Here is a 14096-nt window from a genome sequence, read left to right as displayed (position 1 = left end):
CTTAAAGTTCCTCAAAATACTTTATCGAAAAGAAAGAATAAAACCCGCATTTGATCAGAACGCTGAATTATGATAAATATGACAAAATAAACAGGTTTCAAAAATATATCAAATAAAAAGAGATCACACCCGCTGTCATGACTGCGCATGCGTACTGACTCAAACATCAGGAGGAAGGATGGCGGATTTCTACTAGTCACAAACGAAAGACGAAACACGGTAAATCAACAGGAGATGAGTATTCGACCTTAAAGAACATGGAGTTTAAAGCGACACCAGGATGATTCATATTTTCTAATCGTTATAGCTTTGTTTTTAAATGGTTTTCTCGTTGATAGTTTATTTACGTCAATCTGTTATCGTTGCTTGCGATGCTAGCACGCACGTTTACTCATAACAATTCACAGTTTACATTTTGATGAATATAAAAAACTGTTTTAGCTTTTTGAAGGCACAAATGAAAAAGCCAGTGAATGAGTGTAATCTCGCGATGTTTCAGATGGACGAGGACTGTTCCTCTCTGCAGCGCAGGATGGAGATCTGTGTTGCTGAGGCAGAGAAGAGGAATGGAAAGAACTCCGTCAACATGCAGGAGACTTACACGGTGTACCTGGTTGAAACACGGCAAGAACATATGACTTTCGTGACATTCATCTTGTGTTATTGTTGACAATGTTTTAATCTCCACAGACCAGTGGATCCTCTCTCTGAAGGAAGACATTCATCTTATGTTTGTGTTATTGTTGACAATGTTTCAATCGCCACAGACCAGTGGATCCTCTCTCTGAAGGAAGACATTCATCTTATGTTTTTGTTGTTGTTGACAATGTTTCAATCGCCACAGACCAGTGGATCCTCTCTCTGAAGGAAGACATTCATCTTATGTTTGTGTTATTGTTGATAATGTTTCAATCTCCACAGACCAGTGGATCCTCTCTCTGAAGGAAGACATTCATCTTATGTTTGTGTTATTGTTGATAATGTTTCAATCTCCACAGACCAGTGGATCCTCTCTCTGAAGGAAGACATTCATCTTATGTTTGTGCTATTGTTGACAATGTTTCAATCGCCACAGACCAGTGGATCCTCTCTCTGAAGGAAGACATTCATCTTATGTTTGTGTTATTGTTGACAATGTTTCAATCGCCACAGACCAGTGGATCCTCTCTCTGAAGGAAGACATTCATCTTATGTTTGTGTTATTGTTGACAATGTTTCAATCGCCACAGACCAGTGGATCCTCTCTCTGAAGGAAGACATTCATCTTATGTTTGTGTTATTGTTGATAATGTTTCAATCTCCACAGACCAGTGGATCCTCTCTCTGAAGGAAGACATTCATCTTATGTTTGTGTTATTGTTGACAATGTTTCAATCTCCACAGACCAGTGGATCCTCTCTCTGAAGGAAGACATTCTGCTCCAGACTCGCTGTGGAGGAGATACAGTGAATTTGAGCTGCTTAGAAACTACCTCTTAGTCACCTATCCATACATTGTGGTCCCGCCGCTGCCCGAGAAGAGAGTGAGTTTCCCCTCTAATACTCATTATATTTCCCCACCATACATTATTTCTTATCTATTCTGAAAGTTTTGTGGTTAATATTTCAGAACATGTTGTGTTGAGATTCACAAAAAAAGGATGGTGGTCAGATTCTTTTACACATTACAACATAAAGTTGCTTAGGGTACAAGAGTCTGTTAAGTTTTGAACGTTCAGTTCTACCAACACAAACTACGATTTAAAGTCACAGTCAACAGGAAGAAGTCCACCTCTAGCACTGCCTGATTAACACAGACAAATCGGCATTAAAAATCAACTTCAAATCCAACACGTAAGAAGTTTTTTTCTTTTTGTTCAGGCAGAGTTTGTTTGGCACAAGCTTGCGGCTGACAACATGGACCCAGACTTCGTTGAGCGGCGCCGGGTTGGCTTAGAGAACTTCCTGCTGCGTGTTGCATCACACCCAGTCCTCTCTAATGACAAGATCCTCTATCATTTCCTCACAGAGGTAAGTTCCTGCTCACCTGATGGCTTGTTGATAATACAGTCACGACCAACTCTTCTTGTGACAGGAACATGGTTGGAAAGATGTTGTGTATGAAACAGGGTTTCAGGCAAAGGTAGCAACTACTTCTGTACATTGTGTCATTAGCTTATGCACATATGAATTGTTACTTTTATGTTCACAGTCCGACTCCAGGTTGAGAGCTCTCAGCGCCACCTTCAGGGTCAGAAATCCAGATAAGTGAGTCAGCATTTCAAGTTGACAAAAATGAAACATGCATTTGTCAAATACATACAAAAGTTGATTTTTGTTCTCTAATTTAATGAGAGAAGTCAGTTGATATCAAAAATAGGGAAATGTCCTGTTTATTTATTTTGTGTTTCTTTAGGCGCTTCATGGAGATGAAGCACTACAGTGATGAGCTGCAGTCGCACACTTCTCAACTACTCAGAGCTCGAGCGGTATAAATGCATACGGCTCTACAAAGACAGATACAATGCACATACAGACAAGCCAAAGAAAGTCCCATGACCCCACATCCAAAACACAAACTAAGATCACAGTGAATCTCACAAATCTCTAAAACTCTGAACACACAAGGTAGACACAAGGAAAACACCCCTGTGTTTGAAAAAAAAACACCTGCCTCAACGCACATCACCAACAACAGATACAGTTCATGACACAAGGAATACTTGACCTGCTGTCTAAAATCTACACACAAAAACATAATACCACACACACAAGCACAGATATCAATAAAATAAGCATTTTCTTACTCAAATGTGCACACACCAAAACTAGATCTTTTATCAAAACACAGTCAGGCCTTATCACACAAAGTAACAAACAAACATTAAAAGTAACATACAAACAAATGTTGACCCCTCTCTTTCTTTATGATTTCCTGCTTCTGTGGCTGTTAGAGAGTTGCTGATCGACTTTATGGTGTTTACAAGATCCACGGAAACTATGGAAGAGTGTTCAGGTGTGTGTCTGTCAGTGACTCTTGACATTGTTGTTCTTTGATTCCACACATGTTTGTTCCAGCGAGTGGAGTGCTGTAGAGAGGGAGATGGGAGATGGGCTTCAAAGTGCTGGTCACCACATGGACGGGTGAGTACATTTGAATATCATGATTAGAAAAGTATGTGTTGATCTTGATGTCATCATTCTAATGCTTCAACTCATTTAAAAAGTCTCTAGTCTAACTAATTTAATTCACCAGTTTGTATTCTGATGGATTAAGTTTAAGGCTGAGACAAGTCAGAATTAGCTTATGAAATCATTCATGATGTTCAGTCTGCTACCAAGGGAATACCTTATAATACACATTGCAATGGGAAAGATTACTGGTTTTAAACATCTGTGATACGATCTTTCTTGTGTGCAGATATGCTGCCTCAATAGATGACATCTTAGAGGACGAGGAGCATTACGCAGACCAGATGAAAGAATATCTCTTCTATGCTGAAGCCCTCAGGTAACATGTTGGAGATATTTGATACTATAAACATTACTGGAAACATTTACTCAATTCATTGTAAAACATATTTTGCGCGTGAATAAATTAAATATAAGGATGTGTTTCGTCTTTGGACACGAGATGTCGCCAAATACCAAATTATAATTGAAACAAGTTTTTTGTTAAATGTATTTGGCTACAAATATATTTTAGCATTTTAAGTTTTGGCATGGCTGTTGGTCTGCTTATGTCTGTGTTTAAAAGTTAAATCAAGCTGTGTTATCGTTAAACGGTATGTAAAAGTGTGTCTAAAGTGTCAAAAATATACAATACATATACAGTACATACTGTATTTGAATTCCTTACTCATGATGATATTTTGGGTTTCTTTATTTTGGCAAAAAATAATAGTTTTTCGGACCGACTTTGAATATCAAAATGAATGATAATGTAAGACTGAGTTCAGGCAAGTTGAATGGTGTTAGCTCGTTGGTTATTTGTTGTTTAAGGCACAGGTTGTGAAGTACTTAACCCTGTGTAGAATCATTTATTGCCCGATACGAAGGAAAGATTTGTTTTTACCAGCAATTTTATTTTCCCTAAGTATGTGCTTGAAGAGTTCATGTTTTGCTACAGAGCGGTGTGCAGGAAACATGAGCTGACCCAGTTTGAGTTGGAGATGGCGAGTCAAGACCTTCTGTCCAAGAAGCAGCAGAGAGAGGAGCTGGCAACAGGGGTGCGATTGTCACTTTTTATGTGCTCTCGGAAGCTTCATTTTAAAATATTTACCTTACTTCTTATCTGCTCAGATTATCCGCACATTCTCTTTCAAGGGCATGACGAACAAGCTGTTCGGACAAGAGACCCCGGAGCAGAGGGAGGCGCGACTGAAGCTGCTGGAGGAGATGATAGCTGAGGGGGAGGAGATGGTGAAGGAGAAAAGTGTTGAGCGCGAGTGAGTTTCAAGTACAACATTATTCTTATTTAATTCCAAATGTATGGTCTGACTAGCAATTTGACATGGTTCCATGACATTTATACTCACTGATGGACAAAAATGACTTTGCTGGCTGTTGTTGCAGAGAGCATGTGGACAAGGCCTGGGTGGACATGCAGCGTTTCAGGGAGCAGACCAACAAAGACCTGAGAGAAGCGCTCATTAACTACGCTGCCATGCAGATCAACATGTGCAAGAAGGTTGGTCCAAATGTCACATTTCATCACATCAATGTCAACTCATCTACTGTCTCTTCAGGGAATACAAGTCTGGAGCAATGCCAAAGAATGTTTCCTCAAGATGTGAAAAGATAATTCTGCACAAAACACAAAGATTTGTACACAGCCAAATATGATGTATTGGTGAATTGAGTATGGTTTAAGTACATTTTGAATACTGTATTTAATAATTAGATTAATCTATTTTTGAGAATGGCATTACTATTGCAATGGTTATCTGTATATGTTGTATATGTAAATGTTTAGTTTCATACAAAGTCGTTTTTTTTGTTGTTCATATTCTGTTTCCTGGTTCAATCTGTTTCTATACTATTATGGTCACGTTGTAGATGGTTAGTAAATAAAATCACCTTGACATGAGTATAAAAGTGTTTTTGCTCCACTCACATGGACACAGTGAATCTCAAAAAACTTTAAATCTAAGAACTTTCAAGGGAATAAAATTAATATCACATGACACGTTTTCCCAGTATAGATATGAAAGTAAAATAAATATATTAAAATTAACATTTTGTATATAGTGTAGAGTTATATATTATGTGTTTTCTGATCGAGTAAAAAATAACTTTTAAACATTATCATTTTATATGAAGCCAATGTTTAAAGTATATTTGAGCATAAATATCCGTTAGATATTCTGGTAAAGCATACGATAGTAAGTGGTGGAATGTATCAAACGTTATACATTGTATTGAGTTACGCATGTTAATGAATAGATAAAGCTACACAATTTATCAAGTCACGGTATGAGCAGCCAAACAGTATATACGTATACGGTATGTATGGCTAGGGCTGATCAGTATGCTCAAGGCAAGATAACAAGCATTATGTTTAAGAAAATAAGTACTGTATCAGCATATTGAGGGATGTTTGCTGAGGCTCACGGGCTGACCTCTACCATAGCGGCCCCGGAAAGACCTCTTGCTGATATGAGGAACTGATAACACATTGTTATGCTGTCTGTGACTTATGGACCACTTGGCGAATTGGGGAACTGATGATGTATGTTGAACTGTCTGAACTTCTGGAACTTTTCAATAAATTGATGATGAAAGGTACAGGAGGGCAGAACTTAGTGAGCAGTTGCAGGAGCGAGTTCGTGGACTCGTATTGAGCTGGCTAGGTTCTCCTCCTCATCAGGCTGAATCTTGATTCTGACTTTGTGTGGTTCTTTTGGATTCATCGTCGACCATTCTCTCCGAAGAGTCCTACTACGTCTAAAGTAATTCGGGAATGACACCTTGCTAATAGAGGAAGCTTAAGTCATATCAAACTCCAACTTTTCGAGAGAAAATTAAAAGAGAGTTTTGTCCAAACATACATATACTGATGACTGAGTACAATAGAGGTCCAGGATCAGCTGGAGATAGCTGAGACACTCACATCATGACACAAAATGCTCTTTAAAAATACAGACATAGTAAAAAAAAAAAAATACAAATTTTCTATACGAAAAATATTTTATTTTATGATTAAACAAACGCTCACAACATTCTTATAAATCCATATTACAGTTATTGCGGTTGATTTTTTTGTTTAAAAAAAAAGAAAAAGAAACGCCCAACATCCCATCATGCACCGGGTGCCTACCTCATCGTATCTCTTCCGGGTCTCAGTTAGCGTGCGCACGTGCGTGCTGTCACTGGAGTGAACATGTCAACAAACGTCATCCTGATATCAGAAGATGATGACAAAGACTTTCTGACTTTCCTGGGTTTGCACTCTGGTGCTCTGCAGTCCATCGGACTTCCCGAGTCCCTCTGGAGAAATCTCTATCACAAGATCTCCAGCGAGGTGAGCAGAGTCAGTAGATCCTTCCAAAGCTTAGGAGCAACAGCCTGGAAGGATTTCTCTCCTCTGGTCCTGAACCGTGTGCGAGGAACCATCAGTAGATTCTGATCCACAGATCGATCGGCTGTAAGGCTGGATAGGGTTATTCTAAATACAATTATTTAAAAACAGCACAAATTATGTTAATACGAGTATTTTAAAAGAGCTTTTATTCTGAAAGTACTCATTCTAATCTGATGCAATTTTTCTATTCTTCTGCTAGTCTGCTTCAGTTTCAGCCATGAGACAAACTAGGTTTATTTCCAATACAGGCGTTTAAAACGGCACAAATTAATTTTCAAGTTTTTAAGCATTTTCAAAGGGCCTATATTGTGAACACACACACACACACACACAAAATGATCACAAGTTGGATTGTTTGCATTGTTTAACTAGAGACATGTCTTTGTTAATAATATTATTGTGTTCTGTTTATCACATTGGTCATTTCTATTATACGTATATTTTAAATTATCCTCATATCAACTTAAAACACATTTTTGTCCTTTAACTCTGGACTTTTTTGGTGTGTTGTCACTCTATTTCCTTTTTTTGTGTGTTTTATCATTTTGTCACGTAATGTTATGACTTTTGCTTTCTCTGTTGCAAGGTGTCACTCCCGAATTACATTTGACGTATGTTATGACTTTAGCTTCCTCTGTTGCAAGGTGTCATTCCCAAATTACATTTGACGTAGTAGGACTCTTCGGAGAGAATGGTCGATGAGGGATCAAAAACGCCACACAAAGTCAGAATCAAGGTTCAGTCTGATGAGGAGGAGAACCCAACCAGCTCAATACAAGTTCCGTACTCGCTCCTGCAGCTGCTCACTGAGTTCTGATCTCCTGCACATTTCAGCGTCAATTTATTGTAAAGTTCCACAAGTCACATACAGTTTAACATACGTCATCAGTTCCCCATTCTTTATGGTGTCCTTTTTAGGGTTTATTGTAAGTTTCCACAAGTCACAGACAGTTTAACATACGTCTTCGGTTCCTCATTCTTTATGGGTCCTTACATGGTGCCAGACAGGGGCTGCAGCAGAAAGCACTCTAATATCCTGATTCATTGCTCATTAAACACAGTTCTTGTTATTTGTGACTTTTCATACTGCTCCGCCCAACTACTTGTACCGTATATGGATATACTGCTTGGCTGCTCGTCCCGTGACCCGATACATTGCGTGGCTTTAACTATTCATGCGTAACTCAATACAATGCGTAAAGTAATGTTTGACATATTCCACACTTGATATATTGCGTAGCTTTAACTATTCATGCGCAACTCAATACAATGCGTAATATAATGTTTGACATATTCCACACGTAGTAGGACTCTTCGGAGAGAATGGTCGATGATGAATCAAAACACCACACAAAGTCAGAATCAAGATTCAGCCTGATGAGGAGGAGAACCTAGCCAGCTCAATACAAGTTCCGAACTTGCTCCTGCAGCTGCTCACTAAGTTCTGGTCTCCTACAGATTTCAGGGTCAATTTATTGCAAAAGTTCGACAAGACAAAAAAGGCACACAATATGTCATCATTTCCTGGAATGCTATTCTGTACGTAGAGTTCTTGGTATTTTCGTCGAGTTCATATCGGTATGGTCACGGTGTCAGACAGGATGTCGCAGCAGATGGTTTCCAAGATGCTGATACATGGTGTATTCTTATACTGTTTTATCGGCTACTTTCTTCCCATCCACTGGTTTATTCTCATACTGTTTTATCAGCTACTTTCATCCCATCCACTGTTAAACAGCTTGATGCAAGTGGCAACTTATAACCACCGTTCTTGTTCCCAGGACTTGATATATTGTGTGGCCCGATGCAATGACAACCGTTCTTGTTCCCATGGCTTAATATACTGTGTATTTTGGTTATTCGTACCGTGAGTCGATATAATGCGTAACATAATGTTTGACATATTCCACAGTAACTTGAACTCATGTGCCTTAATGTTGCATTTAATGCTGTTAAGAACAAAATTACCTTATAAGTCGAAACCAGGGCTTCACAAATATGGGTTCCATGTCATCCTGAAATATTTTGAGGTGAAAAGGTTAAAAATAAATCACATTAAAGAAGTGGTTAGTCTTCTCTTTTATATGCTGAGAAAGCTTTGTCTGTGTCAGCTGTACTTACTTAAATTGGTGATTAGTGAAAATATTTCAAGTTAACTGGCTGAAACCCTCACACTCACTATAAAAAAATGGAACTAACTGAACATCACAAAGATTTAAATATTGACATGATAAAAAATGAACAAATCCATTCCTTCAATCAGTCTTTAATTTGAAATCACATTTCTTTACGTTTTATCTTAAACCTAGTTCAAACACATAAGATTAGATCAGCAACCAATATCAAAACACATACTACTTTATATGCAGTAAAATATAGTCAAATATGCAACTTCATTTTGTAGCAGCCAAAACCTTTATTTCTCTTTAAAAAAACTCACTGTAAATTACTGTAGATGACCTCTGGCCGTGCAGCCAAACTAACTGTGTTTCCGCTCCAAAGATCTATGATGCAGGGGAAGTTTTTGGGATCATGCAGATCCAGGAAGATGATGATGAGGAGGATGCTGAGGAAGAAGGCAAGGATAATCCTGGACGAGTGTTGCGCTCTAAAGTTGTTGTGGGGCGTGAAAGTGGACTGCAAGCCTCTGATGAGAACAGGTAAGAGTGAGTCAATTGAAAAATCTTCCTACTACTCTACACAGTCCACTGACTCACTTTGATATCCATGACCTGGATGAATGAGAATCTTTTGGGACACTTTGGCTATGGCAGTTCTTCTGTTAGGGATCCGATTTGATCGTCTGTTTATTTATCGTCTGATATGACCCCTGTGTCAGGAAGGTTAACAACATCTGTCACATCCAAATGGGTTTTGTCACATACAGTATCAACAACTTACACGAGAAACTTTATTATTTTGTTTATTTTCAACTCCACAACTAACGGAAAAAAAGTTTGTTTACACTTCACCATAAATTATATGGATATCTCCTATCTTTTGTTTCTCTCTGTTTGTGTGTTTGACAGGTGTGGAGCCGCACAGGATTTAAAAAAAAGTATTGGTATAAATGTGGGTCTTCTTCTGTTCCTTTCGGCCTTTCCCTTCAGGTCCCTACTCCCAAACTTGCCTTTCCTCTTTTCTCTCTGTTTCTGAACCTTCCTCTTCCACTCCTTTGACTTTAACCCACAGTAGCTTAATTTCCATTTTTGTCCTGTAGGTTTAAAACAATAACACACACAACAAATGTTACAGTATTTTACTTAAGTTTGTTCAAAAATAAAAAAACGAACAAAACAAGACCTGTTAACTACAATTTCTATCCGCCTTCATAGAAAATATTGAAACATTTTCAGCACGTCATTCAGTTACGTCCCTGTACGTTATTATAAATTAGGTTATGTTTGATATCAAATAATTTCATTATGAATGTCCTATTTTTTTTATTTATCTGCATTGTTTCAATGATAATAACAATGATGAAGATGATACAATTATTATGACTTATATTAATGTATATATAACCCTTCAGAGTCGCATAGTGTTTTACATGAGAAAAGAGTTGAAAACAAACATGAGTCAGTTCGTCAGGACAAACTGCAGTAAATATAAAGTATTAAAACATTGTTATGATAATTATCAATGCTTAAAGAGATGGTTCTTTGTGAGGTAAATGTTGCCAACCCCTGATCTACACCTCCTTATATGGTCATGATTGGCTATCCATGGGCAGAGGTTTATGCTTATAACTCATTACCATGAGACTTTATTTAAAAAAAAAAAAAGCCCAATGAGACACGATGTGTGCGTGCGTGTGATGACATATTTTGCTTTGTGTAGTGTGTTTCTTGTGGACCACGCATGGACGTACCATGCCTGCGTAGCACGTGAGCAGCTGGAGCAGATCCCAGGTCTGCTGCAGAGAATGGCATCTCTAATGGGGATAGAATTCCATGGTGAGGCTCCTGACCCTGACGTGGTAGAGCTAGTTTTGGAAGGCATGTGGAAGTACAACCAGACTTATCATCTCTCCCAGGGGGTAAGTTTTATATATTTTAGAGTTGAATGTGATACATCTGCTCACCTGTCCATGTAATTGTAGTGCTTGAATATTTTCATGAACTACACCATTTATTAATCCTCCAGCTTTCCTGCCACTGTACCGCCCCAAACATTAGGAATGATCATGGATACTGTCAGAACGAAGAGCAACACAGATACTGTCATTTTGGTTTGATATCCCCTCATAAAAATATAACCTATTCATATTATCAGTATAACCACTCATTCTTACCCCGGTTCGAGTCTGATTGAGCAGCAGCAACACATCATCTGAGAAAATTAGAGTTTGAACATCGGAATCGGTTTTAAATTACATGAAAACAAGTTAAAGACATACAGTATATCAGTATGTGTTAGCTGTTGTCTTGCTGAGTGATTTGGCTATGATGTGACCATGATATAATTGCTTTTGTGCTTTAGTCAGCAGAACAGAAGGTCCCAGTCTGGTACATTATGGATGAGTTTGGATGTCAGGTCCAGCACTCGGACCAGCCGAGCTGCTGCATGGCTCCGTTCTTCTCAACCCAGACTCAGATAGCTTACACTGTGCTGTGGCCTCTGGCGGACCTACAGGTGGGAGGTGAGCACACAAGCACACATGCGCTGTTTTGGGGGGGGATGCGGGTAAAGAGACGAGAGGACCACAGGATCTGTTTGATTTTACCAGGTCGTCATTTTACTAAGCTCCATCCAAGCACCATCAAAGTGACAATAGTTTATACACGTTGACAGTGGGCTGTCTCTAAACTGGCAACCTTCTATGTCCAGATCTTTCAAAACACATGCTGTTGATCTTGGACTTGTTGTGGGAGAGTATATCATGGATCCATGAATCCACATATTTCCAGACATCCGATTATTTTCTTTGGTTTGCTGTAAGTTTCCACAATGGAGAGAAAATGATTATAACGAGCAAACTACTTTCCCAGAATTGGTCTGTTCTAGAGTAGTCTAACAGACTGGAGTATTTTTATGTTATTTTTGTAATAACATACAACAAAGGTATTATTAAGTGAAACAATAGATTTTCCTAATGATGAGGGTAGGAATTCCCAAGTTGACTCTCCCTTAGTGGCTCTCTTAAGTTGACGCTGAACACCTCCTATATAAAGAGATTTTATTGTTGTGTCAATCTCTTCCACAGATGAAGTAACTCGGGATTATGCATACGGAGAGACGAATCCTATCGTTAGGAAATGTCGTTTGTATCCATGGATACCATCAGATTTAGGAGAAGTCAGCATTGAAGTGTCGGAGCCCGCGGACACTTACTATGAGGTGGTGACTCACACAAACAAATTCCACAGACATTAACATTGTTAACTTGTATTTGTTTTAATATAAGAAATATAAATTCTGAGAAGACAAAGAACTCTTTTAGTGGAATTACAAAAAATATATATATCTTTATCAAATCAAGCTTTATTGTCATTCAGCTCAACATACAGATGTAGTGCAGAGCAGAAATTAAAACCTATATATATATTCATTTATAATCATTTACTGGACAATTCAGGGATGTATATGTGTGGTATAAATGCCTAGATACATATTAATTGTAAATTCAATAAAAGTGTTCTTCTATATGTATGTGTGTGTTTGGACCTGTAAATCATAATTATTATAATAATAATAAACTATTACATGAAGTGAATAAGTACATAAATTACGTCCATAACTCTGCTGATGGCATTAATCTCAATGAGACAGTGGTCTGGAACTTTTCAACAGAGCAGCTGTGGGAGATTGTGCGTCCAATCATTAGAACGAAAGATCTTCGGTTCCACAAAGTTATTTAAAACGGCAACAAATCCTTATCATCTTGTCATCCAGTCATCAATGGATGCTCCTCTAAACACTCAACTGGTTCATCAGTGCTGCATGATGGGTACTTACCAATAAGAAGCACTATAGGGTGCATCATGCACATGTGCCACTGTCCCGCCAAAGATAATTCTGTAATTCGGCTCACATTTATGAACCATACCCATCAGAGAGGATTGAGATGCGTACATACGCGACCATCTGGGGGTTGGCCTTGCCTTGTAAGGTCGCCTTGCATTCTCTACTTTTGACCCATGCTCATGATTCTTCCACTCTCGCCTTGTGCTTCCAACATTCTCACAAACATACCGTACACGGACATGTTATTTATCCATGGGAACCAAGGTTAGTCCAGAAGGCTACAAAAAATATGTAACATCATGAATCTTGGCCCACAAATTACCAGCTTTCACTCGGTAGAGGTCTGAGCTGTGAGTCCAGCGCTGAAAATCGTGGAATAAATGGATAAAATCTAGTTCCTGCTCCTGGCCTTTTAATTAAAATGTTTAACCCTCTCACTAGTTTCTTCTGAATTGCTGCATCCTGGTTCTCCTGTCCTCGGTTGCTACTGAAGACGTTCTACACTCAGACCAGGCAAGCGTTGACAGGGAACCCTAACTGCCCCTTAATTTGTTAAAAATATATATGATGATTTCTGAACAATCTCTCATGTCTCCCAAAAAACCCTGTAGAAAGCCAGAGCTCCTAACCTTCACCCACTTTACAATGTTGGACCCTTCTTTGTGTGATAGGAGTTGTGGCACATATAATATATATAATAACAATATCACTTTATACAAAAGGCTGCTGCTAAAGACACTTTATTTTATTTATAAATCATTATTATTATTAATATGAATGCCAATTATTTAATTGTTTATTATTATAACTCCATTAGGAATGTCTTCTCATCTTGACTGCAATACTGTTATTGCACAAGCTTGATAAAGCTTGATTTGCTTTGATTTCTATAATAGCTGGTGTAAACTTGAGTCAAATGAATGTGTTCCTTAACATGTTTCCGTTAGTTTAACACAACATCATGTTGCAGAACATCGCTCAGGAAAACAAGGAGAAGCTACCAGTGGAAATTCAACCTCCGACTTACTCCAAAGATCGAATATTCAAGTAAGTCGGTCAAAGAATTGGTACCAACTGAGGAGGATGTTCATTGTTGTGCTCATAGAATCATTTTCTTTGACAGGGTTTACTCTGGGATGTCGCAGGTGGTCAATAACCTCACTTATCCTCGGTTTCAAGTGACAGAAGTGGAGGAGGAGGCCGACATAATCTGGAGCTACAATCAAATCAAAGACTACAGGTCAGATTATTGTGGGTGCTCAATTCGGAGTGAGAACAATTGTTAAATAATTATTATTTATTTACTTTTTCTTCTCCGACAGGAAGCTCAGTGAGGACCGACCACACGTAATGCTGAACCAGTTTCCATGCGAGTGGCTTGTCACAGTGAAAGACTGTCTCGCCGCCATGGCCCGGCGATCTAACGCTGGCTCGTCTCCTGACTGGCTTCCAGAGACCTTTAACCTCAATACAGAGCTGCCGCAGTTCATCAAGAATTACCAACTCAGGGAGCAGAGGCATGGCACAGTGCAGAGCATTACAAGATAACATCTGGTCAGTTGACAATG

General features: G+C 38.6%; 2 protein-coding genes across 2 annotated transcripts in view; both read left to right on the top strand.

Moving 5' to 3' along the window:
* Positions 1-164: 164 nt before the first annotated feature.
* Positions 165-5075, top strand: LOC148084947 (sorting nexin-4-like). Its single transcript, XM_087787945.1, has 14 exons — positions 165-219; positions 500-624; positions 1384-1522; positions 1860-2009; positions 2074-2121; positions 2191-2246; positions 2395-2467; positions 2933-2994; positions 3057-3122; positions 3400-3489; positions 4108-4207; positions 4281-4426; positions 4554-4668; positions 4727-5075. The coding sequence occupies exons 2-14, from the start codon at positions 500-502 to the stop codon at positions 4772-4774; spliced, it is 1218 nt and encodes a 405-aa protein (XP_087644071.1). The 5' UTR covers positions 165-219; the 3' UTR covers positions 4775-5075.
* A 1251-nt stretch (positions 5076-6326) lies between these two features.
* Positions 6327-14096, top strand: part of ttll12 (tubulin tyrosine ligase-like family, member 12) — a 28755-nt gene continuing 20985 nt past the window's right edge. Inside the window, exons 1-8 of the mRNA XM_087787944.1 lie at positions 6327-6501; positions 9064-9221; positions 10402-10600; positions 11044-11203; positions 11768-11901; positions 13499-13575; positions 13652-13768; positions 13851-14045. Coding sequence (XP_087644070.1) covers positions 6361-6501; positions 9064-9221; positions 10402-10600; positions 11044-11203; positions 11768-11901; positions 13499-13575; positions 13652-13768; positions 13851-14045 — 1181 coding nt within the window. The 5' untranslated portion in view covers positions 6327-6360. The remainder of the gene's footprint in view (positions 6502-9063; positions 9222-10401; positions 10601-11043; positions 11204-11767; positions 11902-13498; positions 13576-13651; positions 13769-13850; positions 14046-14096) is intronic.

This window comes from Callionymus lyra, chromosome 3, assembly GCF_982586985.1.
Source record: "Callionymus lyra chromosome 3, fCalLyr1.hap1.1, whole genome shotgun sequence".
Classification (NCBI taxonomy): Eukaryota; Metazoa; Chordata; class Actinopteri; order Syngnathiformes; family Callionymidae; genus Callionymus; species Callionymus lyra.
This window is presented reverse-complemented; position numbering and strand designations above follow the sequence as displayed.